Source organism: Temnothorax longispinosus, chromosome 5, assembly GCF_030848805.1.
Source record: "Temnothorax longispinosus isolate EJ_2023e chromosome 5, Tlon_JGU_v1, whole genome shotgun sequence".
NCBI classification, from domain to species: domain Eukaryota; kingdom Metazoa; phylum Arthropoda; class Insecta; order Hymenoptera; family Formicidae; genus Temnothorax; species Temnothorax longispinosus.
In genome coordinates, this window is record NC_092362.1 from 9,510,122 (window position 1) to 9,530,802 (window position 20,681).

Genomic DNA, 20,681 nt, shown 5'->3' on the forward strand with positions numbered 1-20,681 from the left:
GTTCTTACCTTTGGATCCAACCAATTACACTTAATTGCTACCTTTTGCTTTGCTAAGCAGAGGTTCGGCTGACCACAGCCTTAGTTTGATTATTGGCTGATCAGCTCAAATATACTATTCGATACGCGTATCAAGAGATCGGTGTAAACTTGGCCTTGTGTCCACGATGCTAGAACTTGTGTCCGAGTTTCGGTTTAAAGCCTTGTGTACATGATACTAGAAATCGGTCCGAGTTTCGGTTTAAGCCAATGGGTGCGTTCAGCCGATACTTCGCTAGCCTAGCAATCGTGAGCAGTCGCTCGTTTTCGCTCGTTTCCTCTCCTTTGACCCAATGGATTAAAAGGAGAGAAAACGAGCGACTGCTGACGATTGCTAGGCTAGCGGAGTATCGGCTGAACGCACCCAATGAAACTACTGCTTTTCTGTAAGAGCTGCTAGTTGATTGGCTTAAACCAAAACTCGGATCGACTTCTAATATTGTGTACACAAGGCTTAAGCCAATGAAACTAGGCCATTGTTTTCATGCACCAACAGCTGGAAGGAACAAGTCGGGGCGTATCTATAAATTGCATGCGTAATCTAACCTATTATTTCGCAAGTTAAAATTTGAAATTTTAGATATATATATATATACATATTATGAGATGTATCGTTACCGTGCTTAAGCATTCTCACTTGCGAATCTGTTGTATAAAAAACGCAGACTCGATTGAGATTTGCTATCATTTTTTCCTCGACATTTCGGCGTTGTAGATTGTAAAGTACATCTCGAGTGCATCTCTACAGCCTCCGGCGGCGGCGGTTCGGCTGGAATTCTACATCTGTATGCTACAAATCTTCCCGAGTTGACAAAATGTTTTCGAGGATGTTGCAAAAGCCGAAACGTGTACGACTACGTTATCGCAGTCACCTTTTCTTAATCGTTAAAATTAAGAAGAAAAGGTGACTGCGGTAACGCGAAAATAACAATAAGTCGTAGACTTGTATAACCTTTATCTTATTTCTTCTAAAGGAGAAGAAAGGAAAAGAATTCAATACATTTTACACGTCGTTGTTTTTTTTATCTTTCAGTTCCCGCTTGCAATGTTTCAATACCTGGCAAAAGTGTAATCTCCCAGAGGATACCCCCTAATTTGAAGGAGAATCAGAAGAAGACCGTTACATTATTTCCACCGCTGTCAGAACCCATTCCGAATTTGCCGAAAGTTGTTTATTCGACTGCGAAAGAGGAGCATCAAACGACGCTGATCACAGTCTTACCAAATGGCTTGAAAGTCGCGTCTGAAAATAGCTTACGTAGAGGTTTATTTTGTATTCACGCCTCATACACACCGTCCCATGTGAAGGAAATGGTAGAAGTAATTGTGCACGAGATGGTCGCCATGACGAGCGGATTTTCGGATAACGAATTAGCGGTATGATTTTTACATTTCTGAACCAGTTATTACAGCGTGTTTATATATATATATATATACAATTATTATATACACTTTAAGATCTGATTTTTACTAAATCATTGTCTTAATCGATGATTACATCCTTTAAAATCTTATTCTTCGTATAGAGAGCAAAGAAGAAATTGCTGTCGATGCTGCTTATGAATCTGGAACAACGACCCGTTGTATTCGAAGACATTTGTAGACAGGTCCTGGCGTCTGGCACCAGAAAACGGCCTGAATACTTCATGCAAGCTATTAGTAAGCTGCAAAGCTCTTTGCAATTTAATAACACAAAAATCCGGTTCTTACGTAACATTCATAAAAAAACACGATGCTTGCAGATGGAATATCTAAAGATGACATCAACCGAGTAGCGCAACGTTTATCAAAGTCACCACCTTGCTTAACAGCACGTGGCGAAGTAAAGACTGTACCTTCCATGGCGGGCATTCAAAACGGCTTGCTTGATGCGCAAGGTCGGTTACCCGGTTCTCGCAGCAGACTGTCACTTCTTCGTTAAAAACTTATCTAAGATATTCGAACAATCTTCTCATCCTAAATAAATATCAGTTATCCACATCTAGTTATACATTAATGTAACACCGAACGTTTCATCTCAAATTAAGTTGAACCTTGAAAATATGATACGAGATGCATCGTGTTTCCGCTGTCGAACAAAAATTCTGATCACTAAAAAAACTGAATTTTCTAACATTATAACGGGGCTATTAAAAATTGTAATATTAGAAGGAATAGTATTAATGTCGAAGATTTGAATATGTAACATGCAATATGCAAAACGCTCTTTATGTATGTATTATCTAGATTTTGATAATGTACATTAATTTGAATTGTATTATTTTGGTTACTATACAGGCAGCGTTCCAATATTCACTGCCAGTACTGAAAATCTATAGTGTACGTGGCATATACTATAGATTTTCAGTACTGGTAGTGAATATCGGAACGCAGCTTGTATAGTAAACAAAATAACACAATTCAAATTAATGTACATTATCAAAATCTAGATAATAATACATACATAAAGAGCGTTTTGCATATTGTATGTTATATATTCAAATCTTTGACATTAATACTATTCCTTCTAATATTACAATTTTTAATATGTATAAAATTATATTATATTACTACGTTACAATCTAAAATTAACGAACAATCTTTTTGCAGGTTGAGAGTGTTCGATATTGGATCCCCGATGTTAACCAAAGACTAATAATCTTATAAGGCTTCTGATGTTTCAGGACATCTTTGGTTTATAACGTCATAAGCGACAAAACGTCAAGATCCGACACCTCGATAAAATGTAGTTGTGTACAATATGTTGCAACATGCTAATAATCGAAGTAAAGGCTTCATTGGAAATGGACGAATATAAGAAAAACAGACTAATTAAGAGTCAGGCGCGGTAAATGTTATTTTTAAATTTTTACACATTTTCAACCTTAGTAAACTGCGCTCCGACTAAATTGTCAGACTTGCAACATCTCCGGTTGGAGTAGTAAGGAGGGAGAGAATTTTACTACTCCAACTGGAGCTGTGTTGCAAGTCTGATAATTTAGTCGGCGCGCAATTTACTAAGGTAGGAAATATGTAAAAAATTAGAATTAACATTTACAAAGCATTTATCGCGCTTGGCTCTTAATTAGGCCGTTTATTTTATATTCGAAAATCTAATATATTTGTCAGCAATCTTTTTGTGCTTGGTCGTCATATAATTCGTCGTCTATATTACTTTCCGTTGAAGATTCGCTACTTGCATGTTGGTCATTTCCTTGAACAGCTACCAGGTATTGGGAAATTTGCAATATATCTCTGGTTGCTAACGGCTGTTAGCCAATGAAGCCTTTACTTCGATTATTAGCATGTTGCAACATATTGTACACATAATGATCCTTGTGAATCTTTTCGGAATGCCCCATAAATGTGGCAATATCCGATACTTCCATGTTATTAAGATTTAGTTGTATACAGTATGTTGCAACATGCTTTCGCAACAATGTACCACGTAAAGTATTAGACTGAATTGCATTACATTCGCTTGAGAATTTACGCATTAAAATGCAAGCTCTGAGATATTTGTACCTTTGTTTGTTATACCCAGGCAATCCGAAAACGTAAGGATTTTTTTCGGGTGCGTTAGATTTCTTTCGATATTTTAAAATCAAATTAATGCATTCAAATACGTCCTAATTTACCTCTTATACAGAATCTGATATACTGTTAGCAATCTGTTTGTGTTCTTTTGATAATGACTTGTAAAGATCGCTGTACATGTTTTTATTAACTCTTTCATAATTTTAAAATTCTTCGATAAGAATGCATTCAGTTTCTTCTGCCCGTCATCTGTTAAACAATTGTATAGAAATCAGTGTTACTTTTGCCAAAGAAAGCTAAGCATAATACGAATAAGATTGTTGTGTATTAAAAGTTTTAACCCGCTTTTCTTCTAAATAGCGTACGTAATTATAATATGAATGATAATTACGTAAATGCTTGTTCTCATGTGTGTTCTATATAGTTGCGCTTTCTCTGTTCTTTTGTTTTATCTTTTTTCCTTTTTTTCGTTTCAAGTTTTAGAATATATATGTAATTTTAAATACAAACAGTGTCACTTTTTTACCTCCATGAAAGATTTTCCTGTTCCCATTTTTTCTCTTTGCTTTCTTAATGTTAAAATATTATTTTCTTATACATACATTAACTGAAAAGCAATGTAAATATTCAATCTTCTAACATATATGTTGATAGTGCAGTATTATTTTTTCCATAATAAACATATTTAATAAATGGGCTTTGATGATTCCAACACATAGTCTTCAATGGTATTGTCTCTGCTATTGAAATCTATGCTGTGATAAGATCATCAATGTTCATTTATTAAATTTTTGTTCTTATTGAAAAAAAACAATTTTGTACTGTCAACGTATATGTTAGAAGATTGATTAAATCTTTATGTTGCTATTCAGTTTATGTATGTAAGAGGTAGAAAATAATATTTTTACATTAATACTCAAAATGCTGCATAGTACATTACCTGCATTGCAAATCATTTATTTAAAAAGTCTAATATTATATTATTCCTATCTGCTGTATCATCTTTATAAATACATTTGTACGTAAAGCAGGCTATGGATTTTGGTTTAAGTTACACATACATTATTTAAGTAACGCGATGTAAATAATATATTACAATACGTTTCGTGGTTGCTTTACAAAGATTTATTTGAAATAAACATACACACTCACACACACACGCACACGGCACATGCACGCAAACTAGCTGGGTAAAAATATAAATGTTTTTGTGCATTCTGCAAATATGTGTTAGGACTATAGAAGCACATTTATTTTTTAATACAAAGTAACTAAACTAATCACAGCAATGATGATAATTCCATAACATTTCACAAGATTCTGAAAGCGGAGACACTAATATTGAACTCTCGCTCAACAGAATCTCATGTTTTGTAAATGGATTTTCTCTTGATGTTTGATAACAGCTAAAGAGAGACTTTCTTTGTTAGTATGGATGCACAGGATATTCCGCTCTCAGCTCCTGTAAAAGTAAAATTGACATTTAATAATCTAAATTAAGAGTATTATAAATTAGAATTTCACACATAGGACAATTATAGCAGAAATGTTAGCATTACGTACCACTAATAAGCATGCTTCAAAAGTTTAGTAAACAACAAATAACGTTGAGATTAAAATTTAGTCTTACACTGTGTAATTTCATGTCTTTTATTATATGTATTGATGTGTATTGCGTATACACAGTGATGTGCCATTTAAATAATATAATAAATCGTTGTAATACTAAAAGCGAAAAAAGCTAATTAGTTATTGGAACATTGCCAAAAACATTACTATCTGCAATGTTAGATTATTAATAAGTATTAAATACAATAAACAACACTTGCAAATAACAGTAATGTATCTTATTATGTAAAGAGAGAAGAATTTTCCTTTAAATTACTAATATATGTAACTTATCTCATATTTTGACGAAAATACGCTCATTCAATACCACGTTGTTTAAAAGCAATAATAAGGCATTAAAATGTTGTGAGGTTAGAAAATATGTCACATCTTGAGGTGCGTTCCGTTTCACGCATGATATGCATAATGATTCACTTATATTTGTTTAACATTCCTTACCCTTTATGTATAATCACATTAATATAGTGATTACACAAATATGTACCTATTATATTCCAATAACATTTAGTATGAAACTGATTGATGTGACTGATCGATGATCGATTGATATTTTTTAACCTCACGCTTATTCCATTTTAATGCTTTATTATTGCTTTTACACTGTCTTTCAGAAAATTAGTCATGTATTATGTATGTAACTGTAAATAATACGATAACAGATTTTCTAACCTCACGTAATGTCAAAAATTTTTTATGCTACATGTGAATGATCTACACTATGTCGTCAATCTATACAGTGTCGTTGAATTATCCGATTGATCATTACGGTCTGTTTGACGACAGTCGTCAAAATATACAATAGAACTGTAAAAACTTTGACGACCGTCGTCAAAATAGCCAGATGTCGTCAAAAGAGCCAATGCTTGCTAAAAACTGTCGTCAAAATAGCTGATTGACACATATATATATATATATATATATATATAAGTATATTATAAGAGTTAAGAAGCATTTATTTTAAAAAAGACATCTATTTACTACATGTAAAGATATTTTTTTATGTTTTTATAATAAAAGGAAATAGTAAAAATAATGTACAAGATTGGGTTAAATAATTATCAAAACACACACGCACACCTTAATCAGTCACACATGTCTCATTCTTAATCTTTCACATATCAAATCTCTTTTAGCAACACCCGCAATAGAAACGGCAGAAACATTTTCAACATTGTCTGCTATATCAGTAAGTTCTACGTCATTTGTTTCAAAATTAAGTTCATCACCTCTCATTAAACAAATGTTATGTAATACGCAACAAGAAAGAATATGCATAGGAATTAAATCTGTTCGATCTATGGCAAGTGTAGTTAAAAGGCAACGAAATCTTCCTTTTAAAAGGCCAAACGCTCTCTCAATGACAATTCTTGCTGAAGAATGGCAGAAGTTATAATTTCGCTGTCGTTCTGTTAAATGGCCATTGTCACGGTATGGTACCAATAAATTTTCATGTAATTTATAAGCCGAGTCACCAACCAAATGGCTATCTTGTGGGAATTTTGTAACATCTCCCAAATAATGTTGAACTTCTGATTGACGAAATACCCGTTGATCGTGGACAGATCCAACATGTCCAGCATAACAATGAATAAATTGGCATTTATGGTCACAAATAGCCTAAATAAGAAGAAAAATATTGTGGCGGTCAGCTGTCCGCCACAACGCGCGACGGTGCGCACGCGACGACGGCAGTAAGACGGGAGGCGCGCGGTGCGAGCAGCGGCACGGTATCGATCGGCCGGGCAGTTCAACGCGCGCCCGCTACGCGGCGCATCGCCGGTCGATTCTCTCGTAAGTAAGGTTCGACATCGATCCTTATATAAAGGGCAGCTCAGCGGGACCTCTGCAGCGATCAGCTCACCAGTCAGGGTGTGCTATTACCAAGGCCCCTGACTTAACTCTTTTGGAGACGGAGCGTGCTCTTCAGGGCCTCCGTTAGATACGGAGCGTGCTCATACCTGGCCTTCGTTTATACCTGCTTTGCAGGGCATTAACTTCCTGTGGTAAGAGCCAACAGACACTCTGCCACAGAAAGGTTCCTGGGTCGTTTACGACCCAGCTCACCGGACAACACCGAGACCAAGACGCTGCCTTCTCCAACTCCGATTCCGACTCCGATTCCTGCACCTGGGGCCACGACGAAGGGTCTGTTCCTGATCTCCAAGGTGGATACTTTCCTCCCGTGAAAGCCACACCTCATCGACCGGCCAACTCGAGTACCACGCATCTAACTCCAACCGGAGCACTCTGTGGTGACGCACTCACCGGCCTCGTCTACAAGAACGTCAAGACTCCTCTCCAAGCTCGGCCTCAGCGATTCCAACTATTCGGAACGGATAATACGCAACACACCGCGTTAACACTACACAAAGATAACCTACACCAACACACACGACCATCTACACATTCACATAGAGGATATAAATAATACCTGTACATAGAGCATGAATAAACCTAGCGAGATTCTACCTAATTGAATGACTGGTTATTGTGGGAACCGACGCACCTTAATCCTAACCAACAACCCCACAAATATAATCATATGTAAACTCAAAACTTCCCATTTTTGTCCCCTCGTTCGCAATTGATGTAATTATGTGGGGAGGTTTTGATTGCTTAAACTCACAATGCGTGTCGCGACGCGTGACGCGCTCACTGAAAACGTATCCTTAGATATTAAGACAGTCTTGAAATAAAAACGGACTACGAAATAAAATTTTAAGTAAAACAATAAACACACCTGAAGTTGAATGGAATGGTGACCTTTGCGATTTATATAACATTCGGGATTGTTTTTTGGGGCTGGAATGTTTATATGTGTTCCGTCTATAGCTCCAATAATTTTAGAAAATCCACTTGCATTTTCAAATCCTGCCCACACTTCGTTTACTCGGTCACCTGTAGACCACTTAATAACAACAGGCGCAAGCTCATTGAGTGCCTTTACCACTCTCTTTGTTACATATAAAGCAGTGCTTCTTCCAACATTAAATCGTTCACAAATTGACCTAAGCATAAAGAAATAAAAAGCTATATAAGATTTTAAAACTTAAATCATTAAATATATTAAATATTTAACAATAATTCTATTATCTAAAAGAATCTGGAGTAGCTAGTCTCCATAATGCCAACTGAAATTGTGTGCACGGATCAATCATAGGCGTTCCAGGTATTACTTTTTTTAATCTTTGCTCGATACAAGATAAGATATAATCAAAAGTTTCAGGTAACATCCTAAATGGCAAAGACATGAAATATGAAAGACGTAAAATGTAATTTTTTAAAACAAAAATTATTAATATTAATAAACCATACCTGAAATGGGCTTTGAATTCTTCTTTAGTTAAATTTGGTATTATATGTTACACGTAATTTAAAATTCTTGGAACACGTCTTCTTACATTTCTACAATCTCTCATTATTTTTAATTCTTCATCATCGCTTTCTGATGATGAATCAGAAGAAGAATCTATTATTTCACGTATTATAACAACGGCAGTCGTTAAAAGTTCGCGATTGTTATAATGCGTGATGATTTGCTCCTCTTGCTCCATAGCTTGCTCCATGATTTCAATTTTTAGGTTAATATTTGAAGTTAGGTTAGATCAAACGCGACGCTATTGCTGTTCATAGAGCTTGCATTCGAAAACGCTATCTTTGCTCTGCGAACGCAATTTGTAGTGTTAGCGTTGGTAGCGTGATAGCGAGCTCCCCGAACGCACCCTAAGAAGATCGAAGCGATTAGGAAGGAAAGCAACAGCTTTCAGCGAACGCTGAGTGGGTCAATGAGACGCGGGCTCATTAATATCGCGGAGATATTCTCGGTGCTTAGTGGGAGACTGGAGGAGTCCGGTGATATCTCCTCCCTAAGAGTCCAAAACAGCGAACTCTCTTCCCAGCTTCGCGAACTAAAACGCGAAGATGAGAAGACAAAGAGGGAACTTTCTTCAATTAAGAATGAGAATGTTCTGCTCAAGCAAGAGTTAGAGATGCTCCACGACCGTTTGAGCAAGATGGAGAGTACGATGTCGACACATATCACTAGAATGGACGAGAGTGACGGAAAATTGAGGGGGAAATCTAAGATTACCCCACCCTCGCCTTCGGTTGATTAGCCTTCGCCTGCATCTCAGACGGGACTCGACGCCGATGTTTCTGTCCGACGTCGAGCTCAATTGGAATTCCCTCCTCTACCGCAGAGGACTACGAAGAGGCCAGCAACGATAATAGACAGTAAATTACTAACTGGCTCAAATTGCCTAAAAGTTCCAACTAAGGAACGAAAGATTGACCATCCCAGGAATATCGAAACTAAGGGCGATAAACAAGATCCTAAATCCCGAGTTACTCGGAAACCGAGTATATCTCTCATTGATTCTCACAACGATACGCCCAGCGAGGAAGTAGAGGAGTATGATGTGAACATAGAAATCAGTCAGATTAATAAGCAAATGTCACAACTAGCTGATCGTAAACGTCAATTACGCTCCAATTCGACAACGAAACCGAGCGGTTTGCTCGAGGATGCGAACGCTCAACAAGTTCGGACCCCCAAGACCCCTCACAAGGAAGTCTCTGGAGACTACCTCCAGCGCAGCGCAGCGTCGTGGTCCTAAAAACGCCACTAACGCGGTAGCTAAGGTTTCCCGCAAAACTCCTCGCCGCAGACCGCCTAATCTGCAGCTGTGACGATAACTAGTGTGGATCCGGAAAAGGTCTCATATGCGGGAATCCTAAAACAAGCACGCGAAAGGATAGAATTTGTGTCTCTGGAAATTGAAGATACGTCGCGGCATCAACAGTGGTCTTATCATTGAGATCCCCGGTGAAAACAGTGCCTCCAAGGCTGATGCGCTCCCCAAGAAACTCAGAGAGGTCTTGGATAACAATACTGTGCGGATCAACAGACCAACAATGACGGGCGAGATTCGCCTTTGGAATTTTGACGATTTGATATCAAAATTAGATATTCTCGATAAGATCCTAGTCATCGGGGACTGCGACGAGACCGATATAAAAATCGGCAACATAAGACCGTTGCGGAACGGACTTAATTCAGTCTGGATTAAGTGCCCTCTGACCGTCGCGCTCAAGATCTCTGACTTAGAACGAATAAAAATTGGATGGACAGTCGCTCGCACAGAATTACTGGAAAAAAGACCAGTCCAGTGTTTTAAGTGCTGGCGATATGGTCATGTTAAGAGTACATGCGGCTTCCCGGAGGATCAAACGGGGTCCTGCTGTAGATGTTCGGCCAGGGACCACCAGATCGGCCAATGCAACGCGGCTCCCCATTGCGTTGTTTGTGCCGAGGCTGGAAGACAGTCGAGTCACCGCATGGGCTCGTCCCCTATCTGTTTCGGAAAGGATGAAAACTTAAATACGCGTCGAAACAATGGCTAACACGGAGTCATTAATAATTCAGATTAATTTGAATAGAAGTCGTGAGGCGCAGGACCTCCTTATACACCAAGCTGAGAAGCTGGGGGCTGCGGTGTGTGTAATGTTGGAGCCCGCCCGCACGCCGAGCTCTCAGCATGGGTTCTGTAGCGGTAGCGGATTAGCCGCCTTCTTTGTTAATAATCGAGCGGCAACTTATCCCGCAGTTCTGATCGCGAAGGGCCATTTCTCCGTTGTCATCAAATACGGAAACATTTATATGGCATCTTGCTATGTCTCCCCTAACGTGGACTACAATGGATACGCCAATTTTATCGATGAGTTAACCACCTTGTGTTCCGGCATCTTGAATAGCCATTTACTTGTCTGTGGCGACTTTAATGCGCACGCGAAACTCTGGGGCTCATGTTTCCAGGATTTCAAGGGCGACCTACTTGAAGATTGGACAGCTCAGGCCGACGTTCGCCTCGTAAATACCGGGAGTTCACCCACTTTCATGTCTGCCCAAGGCAGCTCTATAATTGATCTTACCTGGGCTTCTCCAAACCTGATGAGGAGGATCCACCATTGGACGGTCCGCGGTGACTTGGAATCTCTTTCCGACCATATTTACATCACATTTGGCATCTCTGATCTACCACCGAGAAATCCGACAGTAAATCAGGCTCCATGTTGGAGTTTCCGTAACATGGATGTCGAGTTATACAAAGAAGTGCTTGAGTGGAATTGCGCGGTCACTCCGCTCAATGATGAGTATATGATCCGGTTAAAACCGGATAAATGGATTCACCAGGGTATTGTCGGCGCTTGCGAGGTGGCGGTCCCGCGTGCGCAAAACCGCAAGAGTAGGACATATTGGTGGAGCAACGAAATCGCGTGCCTTAGGAGATCTGCGATCACGGCGAAACGGGCCTGGTCGAGAGCTCGAAATAGAGACCCGCCCGACAAGGTTGCACGAAAACGTGCGGCGTTTTACCTGGCTAGGCAAGAACTAAAAACTGAGATTCGTAAGGCCAAAACCAAGTCTTGGCAAGAGCTTATCGCGACCCTGGACGACAACGTGGGGTCTCCCCTATACGATTGTGCTGAACCGCCTGCGTAGATCAACACCCGGACTCACTTTCACCTTGGAGCCAGATATACTAAAACAGCTCTTGGACAATTTGTTTCCTCCTGGCAACGGCCTAAGAGCGGTGCACCTGGGCGGTACTGGGGAGGTTATACCGAAAGTTACTCTCGGCGAGGTTACGGAGGCAATAGACGCCAAGAAGAACTCGAGCACGGCTCCGGGACCCGACGATCTAAAGGCCGCTGCTTTGAAAAAGCTGCCTCCGGCCATCAGGCTGAGACTTGGCCAGTGTTACACTCTATACCTCAAACACGGCGTATACCCACCTGCGTGGAAAACAGCCGATCTTGTGCTGATCCCAAAGGGAGATTCACCTCCCTTGGGACAGGTTCCGAAGGCGCGGCCAATTTGCCTACTCAACGAAGTGGGCAAAACCTTCGAACGGATCATCGCCAGCAGAATGAATGCCTTCATGGAAGAAAATCCTCCATCCGATTTGGCAGATAACCAAATCGGTTTCCGGAAGGCGCGTTCAACGACCGACGCGCTACATCTATTCAAGGAAATCGTTACCGAGGCTCGTGAAAACGGTAGGGTCGCCCTTGCCTTTTCTTTAGATATTGAAAATGCGTTCAATTCCCTTAAATTACCGGGAATAAGAAGGGCTTTACGGATCAAGAACTTCCCGGTTTACATACCCCGCATAATAGATGACTTCCTGACTGACAGAAAAGTCAGGTTTAATACCAGTAGAGGGCGATGTTTCCGTCGCGTCAATAGAGGTGTCCCACAGGGATCCGTACTGGGCCCTCTATTGTGGAACTTGGCGTACGATTACGTTCTGAGGACACCTTATTTCGTTTGCTGATGACACTCTGCTTGTGGTGGTCGCCGATGATTTCGACAACGCCTACGAATTGGTCGTCGAGTGTCTGGAGAGGCTCCTTATCAACATCCGCTTTTTGGGCCTTCATGCATCCTGGTCCAAATCTGAGGCCATGTTCTTTGGCCGGGCTCCGCGCGACTCTTTCAATTTTGAGGGAGTCAGGATAAGGGTTAAAAACTCTATGAAGTACCTGGGTGTGTACATCGATAACAGGTGGGCTTTTAACACCCATTTTAATTACGTGGCGGAAAAGGTCGGCAGAGTTGGGAGAGCGTTGTGCGGGATCCTCCCAAATCTCAGGGGACCCATCGAAAGTAAGCATCGCTTGTATTATAGCGTGATAACTTCGATCATCTTATACGCCGCCCCTATCTGGGCCAATGAACTCCGGGCTTCCGGCAATAAGCAACGTATCCTGCAACGGGCGATTCGTCTTACGTCCCAGAGAACCGTAATGGCCTACAGGACGGTTTCGTACGAGGCGGCGACCTTACTCGCGAGGATTCCGCCCATCCATCTTTATGCTTCGTTTATAGGTCGAGTGTACTATTGTCTCAGGGAGCTCAAACGGACTGGTGCATTCACAGTGGATTCCCCGTCGGATATACGCACAGAGGAGGAAGCCGTTCTCAGGAGGGAATGGGCAATGAACTCCGGGCTTCCGGCAATAAGCAACGTATCCTGCAACGGGCGATTCGTCTTACGTCCACCTGGAAAATGATTCACTGTCTGGCAGAAGAACTAGAGGTGCGATCCTACCTAGCCTGGAGGCTTGGCTTGATAGACGATTCGGGTTCCTGACCTTTCGAGTCACCCAACTGTTAACGGGACACGGTTGTTTCGGGGCCTTCCTCCACAGGATTGGGAAGGAAAAGTCCCCGATCTGCCGCTACTGCGATAACAACGTACCTGATACCTCCGAACACACCCTGTCGGAGTGTGACCGATGGGGTTTAAAGCGCGGCGAGATGACGGTGGCCTTCGGTCAGAACCTGTCCCTGGCGACCGTCATTATGGAGATTTGTGGTTCGCGCGAATGTTGGAGGGCCTTTTCGACCTTCGCGGAGAGGGTGATGAGCCGCAAGGAGGAGGACGAGAGGCTCAGGGAGAGACAACGACAACACCAAAATGATGCGGCGGAAGACGATGATCCCGATCTTCCGCCTTGACTGTATTTTACTTGCGAGATTTTATTGTAACTGGCGTTCTGCATATTGTGAATCTTATTATTACTTTTGGTGTTATGCGGCGTGGGTCATTCGCGGGCTCTTCTGGGGGTCTTTTGGCGGGCGTGCGCCGGTCGTTCTTTGGGCCGCTTCCCTCTCGGGGTCCGGTGCGTCTCCTTCGGCGACGTTCCCAGATCTCTGGGGGGATATTGGCCTCGGGGCGGCCGGCGCTCGCTGCCTCTGGGATGCCTTCCCAGACTATACGTCTTTCCTGCGAATCACTTGTATTTTGTACCGGGTCGCCCGCCCCTTTGGTCATTGGTCCTCCTGGGGTTGGCTGGTCGTGGGTCCGCTACCTGAGGCTTTTTGGCTCTGGCCTCATTGCTCGGCAATAGGTTCCACGAGCCTTTTGTGGTGTCGGGGCGCGGTTGGTCGTCCCTTGGAGGGTCGCTTGGCCTGGGACGGGGTTGTCCCGTTGCGTTCTTTTCGTTCCCTTCACCGATTCTTTGGATCGATGAGGGTGAGCGCCTCTGTTATCGCCGGGCACTGCGGCATTATTCGGCCAGAGTTGGGGGACCTGGTGGTCCCTTTGCGCGGGCGGATCAAATCTCTTAGGAGTTTGATTCGTGAATTCGGTGGTGGGTTGACTGTTTTTCGCGGACGGATCAATATTGATTCGTGTATATTTGTGATGTGAAATTCTTCATCCGATGGGGAATTTCTGTTAGTTTGGTCCTTCGTCCTCCTTGCTATGGGAGCGCGTTTCCCTGGAGTAAGGGTCTCGTAGCCGATGAAGAAATCCCACAATAATATGGCTGCCCGCATCTACTATCATGCGGTTTCTCCAAGGCGGTCAAATGATGACACTTGTGTCAATTTCACTCGACTAGAGATCCCCTCCTCTGGGGTTCGCGTTTCCCGTAACGGTAATCCTCTCGTTGGTCTTCGTTTGGTTTACGTTCTTATTGTCGCCTCTGCGTGAGGACTGTTACGTGATGTGAAGTGTACCTCTGGTGTTCCATGTCACGTGACTTGTGTCCTATGTGCTTTGTTTAGGGAAGAGGTTTTTTAGTGGGTGCAGCCCCACATATCTTGACAGTCGGGGTCAGGAATGCGCGAGGCATTTTTCCTCTCCACACGGAAACAAAAAAAAAACAAAAAAAATTTAATTTGAAGATTTCACTTTTTTTTTTGAAATACATGTCACTTGAGTTAAGTTAGGTAATATAATTTTGTAAAGAAGAATATAAAGATTTCACATCTTTTTTTTTAAATACTAGACACCACAGACGCGCGCTTCGCGCGCGCTATTTAGCTTTAACATTATGCAATTACTATTACACTATTAACTTCTTGATACACACAACTGTCAAAATATACGATGACAGCTGCAAATGAAGTAAGCGCAGCGAAAGAACCAATTGGCATCGCGGAAAAAGGGCAACAAAAAACTTCGAGATATGCGAGTATCGACTTAACATGCCTTTTTTTAGAAAAAATACATGTCACTTGAGTTAAGTTAGGTAATATAATTTTGTAAAAAAGATATAAAGCTACCACTTAGGTTAGATACATGTCACTTGAGTTAAGTTAAGTAATATAATTTTGTGAAGAAGAAATTAAAGATTTCACATTTTTTTGAAATACATGTCACTTGAGTTAAGTTAGATAATATAATTTTGTGAAAAAGATATAATGAAAATGGCGGAAACATCAATTAACAATCGCGACGCGAACAATAAAGATTTACCGGTAACCCCCGACGAAATAGACGAAGAAATAAACCGTCTTAATAGAGTGTTATCTCAAAGGGGAACCCCGGCGAATAACCGTAACCAAATGCCCGAGCAGGCCGGATTGCAGCCGGACGATAGAGATTCCATTCTTAACGAGATATTACATGGAATCCGCAACTTACAAGTTGCGTAATTCGCGTAGTTTCGCGTAAATCATTTAGAAACGGCGAATCCTGAACGCCGCGAATTTCATGCGAGACGCGAACAAAGTAACCTCCCGTTTAAAGTTACGTACGGACGAATGTCGTACAATATCTGGAATCAAGCGGAACGCGCGATCAGATATTTACGTCTGAAAGAGGCACGAGACATGATACTCGAGTTCGACGGAACCTCGAGTAAATTACAGGAAATTTTGAGCGCCGCGTCATACGCAATAAAAAATTTAAATCCAATAGAAAAAGGAACATTACTAGAAGCAGTGTTATGTACTGTCACGACTTTTTCACTCCCGGAACGGTCCGGGTCGTGTGCCGGATCAAAAGGGGAGAGGAGAGCAGGATAATAAGCCTCTCCGACGATTCTCTCGCACCTCCGACGCTACACGAAGCGAATTTATTTGTTGGCCGCCAGACGCGTAAATTCGCGTCCGCGAAATCGCGAAGAACTAAAAAGAGACGCAAAACGAAATAAGTTGGTGCGCGAGGGAATGGCTAGCTCAATCTAATAACAGGGCGGGATTAATGAAGAGCAGCGCGATACCCGGCGGGGTGACACGTAAATCATAAATTCAATCAGCTAATAAATAAAGAGTAACATTTATTGTGTAATTATTTTAGAAAAAGTAATAAGGGCCAATTTGGCTTCCATTAATAAAGCAAGTAGATGGTTGATAACGTGGGCGTCAATTTTTGAATAACACAAAAATGATTACGCGGACGCCAGAAAAACACGGAAAATTACGCTAATTTAATAAACGCGCGGAAGGCGCCATTATTACGCAAGATAATACTAAAAGAAAACTAAATTCACGAATGCTTCGAATTAATAGAGCTGACGAATAGTGTAGAACATCGGCAAAAACATAATCGGAGTAAACGCGAAATAATAGCGTGAAATGTCGCTAAATGATAGCGCGTCACGCTCGGAGCGCGTGAACGCAAGGTCCCAAGCCGTGCAGAGATTTTGTCGCTAAATAATCTTAATCTACCGCAAGGAATAATCTTAGTCTAACGCGAATCATAATCTTAATCTAGCGCGAATAATAATCTTAATCTAACGCGAATAATCTTCTTAATATAACGTGAATAATATCCTGACGGGTAAATGTTTACAATTAGGGCCCCACCTCCGATGACCTTGACCTTGACATATGTTGTCAAGGTCACCCTCCTGAGTGACCTTCAAAAGGTTTTAGTCGGAGGTCGCTTCTTATTAAAAAGTTATAAACAAAAAAAGTTTGGAAAATATAGCAGCTATTTTGAGTATTGGAAGGCATAAATGACTAATATATATGTCGAAATAGTTCACGCATACACTTTTCACGCGAACCGAGGTTTACGCACACCTCCCCCTGCTTTCGGGGGAGGTGCGGTAGTCCCGAAATAGTTCACGCATACACTTTTCACGCGAACCGAGGTTCACGCACACCCCCCCTGCTTTCGGGGGAGGTGCGGTAGTCCCGAAATAGTTCACGCATACACTTTTCACGCGAACCGAGGTTCACGCACACCCCCCCTGCTTTCGGGGGAGGTGCGGTAGCTCCGAAATAATTCACGCATACACTTTTCACGCGTACCGAGGTTCACGCAAACACCCCCCCCCTGCTTTCGGGGCTACCGCACCTCCCCCGAAAGCAGGGGGGGTGTGGGTAAACCTCGGTTTGCGTGGAAAGTGTATGCGTGAACTTTTCATGCGTGGAAAGTTAATATGCGAGATGCCACATGGGTTAGATGACGCGCTTTAAAAGTATTCAACTGTTTAAAGCGCGTCATCTAACCCATGTAAGTATTCTCTGCTTTAACAAAAAGACTTCAATTTATCAACAATTTACTATTTTAAATGTTGTGTTTTGGTAAAGCAGCGACTTTCTCGCGAAATAAAGTATTCTCTGCTTTAAAGAAAAACGTAATATTAGTCGTTTATGCCTCTCAGTACTTAAAATAACGGCTATATTTTCGAAACTTTTTTTGTTTATAACTTTTTAATAAGAAGCGACCCCCGACTAAAACCTTCTGAAGGTCACTCAGGAGGATGACCTTGACAACATATGTCAAGGTCAAGGTCATCGGAGGTGGGGCCCTAATTGTAAACATTTACCTCCTGACGTTGCAACCGAAGGCAAATCTGCCTTCAACTGCAAAAACGTCCTTTTCGAGCAGTATGACGAGCCACGAGACCAGCCATTCCACCAAAGAGATAACGCCGAGCAGATCGGCAGAATCAATAATTTCGAAGGGACAGATGAAGCAGCGGGCGACATCGACACCTGTTGCACCAGCGAGGCAGGCTACGCCGAGTCCGGACAGCCGAGCGAGCGAGGCGGGGGCGGACACGTCTCTGACGTATATAGATGACAACAAGGAAGTGCCGCTGGACGAGATCATCCAGTGCACGCAGCCACCGATAACCAACACGCCGGATTAAAGGTTTGATTACCTTTTCCCCGATCCATAAATAAAGACATTTTTCAAAGACACTATCCATTTCTATTGTTCGTGCAAGAGCATGTTATTTGACATAATAATTGTAGCGATGGGGGTGACGATCGTCGTAGTGGCGATAATACTGATTATTTTTAATTTTTATCATTTCATTAAGATTTTATAATTTTGAGTTAAATTCATTAAAAACGGGTGATATGTGATTAGTATTGCTCAATATTAAGTACAAATATCGTTTATTATGCGATAATGCCGATAATTACGGTATTGATAATTAAAGTGAGTTTTTTATATAATTATGTTTTTCTCATTAGTTTTGAGTTAATTGACACGAAAATATGTAATTCGTATGATTTTCGAGCGAATAGAATGATTATACACCATGGCGAGTCGTATAGTGAAATATCGATATTTTGTGAGTTATTACGATGGAAATGGGTTTAATAATGACTGACAAGCGTGAAAATACCCAATATTTATTGATCCGAGGCTTAATTAAATCTTGAGCCGAATTTTGAGATTTCGTTATATTTGAGTGGTTTATCATCTAAACATACTTGGTTTGACTCGTTTGACGAGAATCTGCACTAAGAATAGCGGAAAATTGATTATTTAGCGAATCTTCCATTTTCATATCGACTTTGCTGAAAGTGACCCGAGCGGATTGCGAACGGTCCAGAATTGTTTCTAGTGATCCAAGAAACGAATACGTATGGTTTATAAGACGAAAATTCATTTATTTAAATATTCCAACATTGTCAAGTCGAACTTTTAATTAAGCTTCGTATGAGACTTTTGACGATACATTCGTGTTTGGGGAGTCAAATTAGACAAACCTATATGATTAATATTTTAATTTTTTTATTTTGTACAACTTCAAATTAACACTTGAAATAACGATGCGATTGACTTGTAATGCGTAGATTCGTGTTCGGGAGAACCAATGGAACGCGTTTACATAGTTTTTATGCCCAAAAATGCGATATTTGAAATACGGGCAAAATCGACTTTTTATCGTGATATCCGTGTTCAGAGTGGTAAAATAACAAATACCACGTAGTTTTTATTATGATTTTTGCGATATTACGAATTTTCATATTATTATTAACTATCGATGTCTATGCGTTATAAACGTGACAGTCAAGCTTATATAAGCGTATTATATCTAGATTAAGCGAGAAATGTGAGTATTTTATCGAAAATATGTGTTTTTGCAGGATAATTAATTAATCGACTATTGACCGTTTTTATAACACATTTATGTTTAAATGTTCCTAATTAAAGATTTCACGTAGCAAGAAACGCGAATTTAGCGTTATTTCCAGAAAACACATTCTTGAGGTAGGTCAGAGGATTTTGTCGAATTATTAATTTTACGTTATTACAACAATATATTCTTGTTTCTCATAACAAAATAAAGCCAATAAGCTTATTTCGAGACGAAACGGGCTGTTAATTAAATATTCGACTTCGAACAGGTAAATTTTATATTTCGATAATTTTATGAATTAAAACGCATAAAATGCAATAAAGTAGAGTAAAATTTAATATTCCACGGTAAAAATTGCGAATAATTCATTTCTGAAGAATTCTATTGAGATAGGTCATTTTGCAGAATTTTGCGTAAAAACGGATTCAACCGGTAATTTAATACTTGTTAAAAGTTATTGGCCTTGTTTTACGAGCGTTGGTGTCATTTTCAAATGCATCACTGCGAAAATCCCAAGAGGGAATTTTATACTTTTTTATTGATTTTCTTTCCGCGGGAAAGCGCGGTAAATATTAGTTTGTCTATGCGAAGAGACATATTCTGTGATTGATCCAGTAGCATATTCGCGTGCATAAAAATTGCCTGTGCATAAAAATTGAGATATTTGTTCCGAACGTGAATATTTATTATTGCTGTTGCGCGATGAGTTATAAAACTTGTAATGAGTAGGGATTAACTCGAAATGATTGTATCACGAGAGATTTGATTAGTTTAACGCATTCGCTTAAATTCTCATAATTTCTTTTTAATTGAGGCACGCTATTGCACGATGTACCGAGACGGATCGCGAATCACAGAAACCGAGTAGTTTTAAGATTATCTGTAATGTAAATGGATTATTATGGATGATCATACAGTTGTCATGCTCAATTTCAATATTTTATTATTCGAAATAACATTTCGCCTATTGCGTAATTTTCAACGACGCAAGAAATTTCCTGGAAGTCGAGGCGAGAGTTGTTTATGTCGGAAGGAATTTTTCCGTTGCCTGAGATAGAGCGAGACAGCTGTATGATAGAGTGGAAGAGCTCTACGGCTGCCGAAGAGGCGCTCCTGCCGCGAGCCAATCAGAGACAAGCGCGTACCCTAAGTAGGGATGTCTCGAGAAGAGATCGAGGTCTTTCTCTGGGGAACCGTCTAAGAGTGCGGACGTCTTTCGCGACGGTCTTTCCTCGACGAACCGATTTGGGAAATATTATAGAAGCGGATATTCTCGTTTATCGTAGAAGCGTTTTGCGTACTCAGAGAAGACTTAGTTTATCGTATTTAATTGCGATTGCTTGTACAGAGTCTCGCCGCAGTATTCGT

At 40.9% G+C, this 20,681-nt stretch overlaps 1 protein-coding gene and 1 pseudogene across 1 annotated transcript; one reads left to right on the forward strand and one right to left on the reverse strand.

Annotated features, from left to right (window-relative positions):
* Positions 1 to 647: 647 nt before the first annotated feature.
* On the forward strand, positions 648 to 3,531 carry LOC139813275 (mitochondrial-processing peptidase subunit alpha-like). Its single transcript, XM_071778665.1, has 5 exons — positions 648 to 886; positions 1,072 to 1,415; positions 1,565 to 1,697; positions 1,781 to 1,915; positions 2,628 to 3,531. Exons 2-5 carry the CDS (start codon positions 1,350 to 1,352, stop codon positions 2,630 to 2,632), a joined length of 339 nt encoding a protein of 112 aa, XP_071634766.1. The 5' UTR covers positions 648 to 886; positions 1,072 to 1,349; the 3' UTR covers positions 2,633 to 3,531.
* A 2,738-nt stretch (positions 3,532 to 6,269) lies between these two features.
* Positions 6,270 to 8,837, reverse strand: LOC139812946 (putative nuclease HARBI1; annotated as a pseudogene).
* Positions 8,838 to 20,681: the final 11,844 nt, after the last annotated feature.

Bases quoted from the DNA above. Each gene is read 5' to 3' on its own strand.
- LOC139813275 (XM_071778665.1), top strand. From the start codon at position 1,350: ATGGTAGAAGTAATTGTGCACGAGATGGTCGCCATGACGAGCGGATTT. The intron at 1,416-1,564 runs GTATGATTTTTA...TTCTTCGTATAG, and splicing joins TTTCGGATAACGAATTAGCG to AGAGCAAAGAAGAAATTGCT. The intron at 1,698-1,780 runs GTAAGCTGCAAA...CGATGCTTGCAG, and splicing joins ATACTTCATGCAAGCTATTA to ATGGAATATCTAAAGATGAC.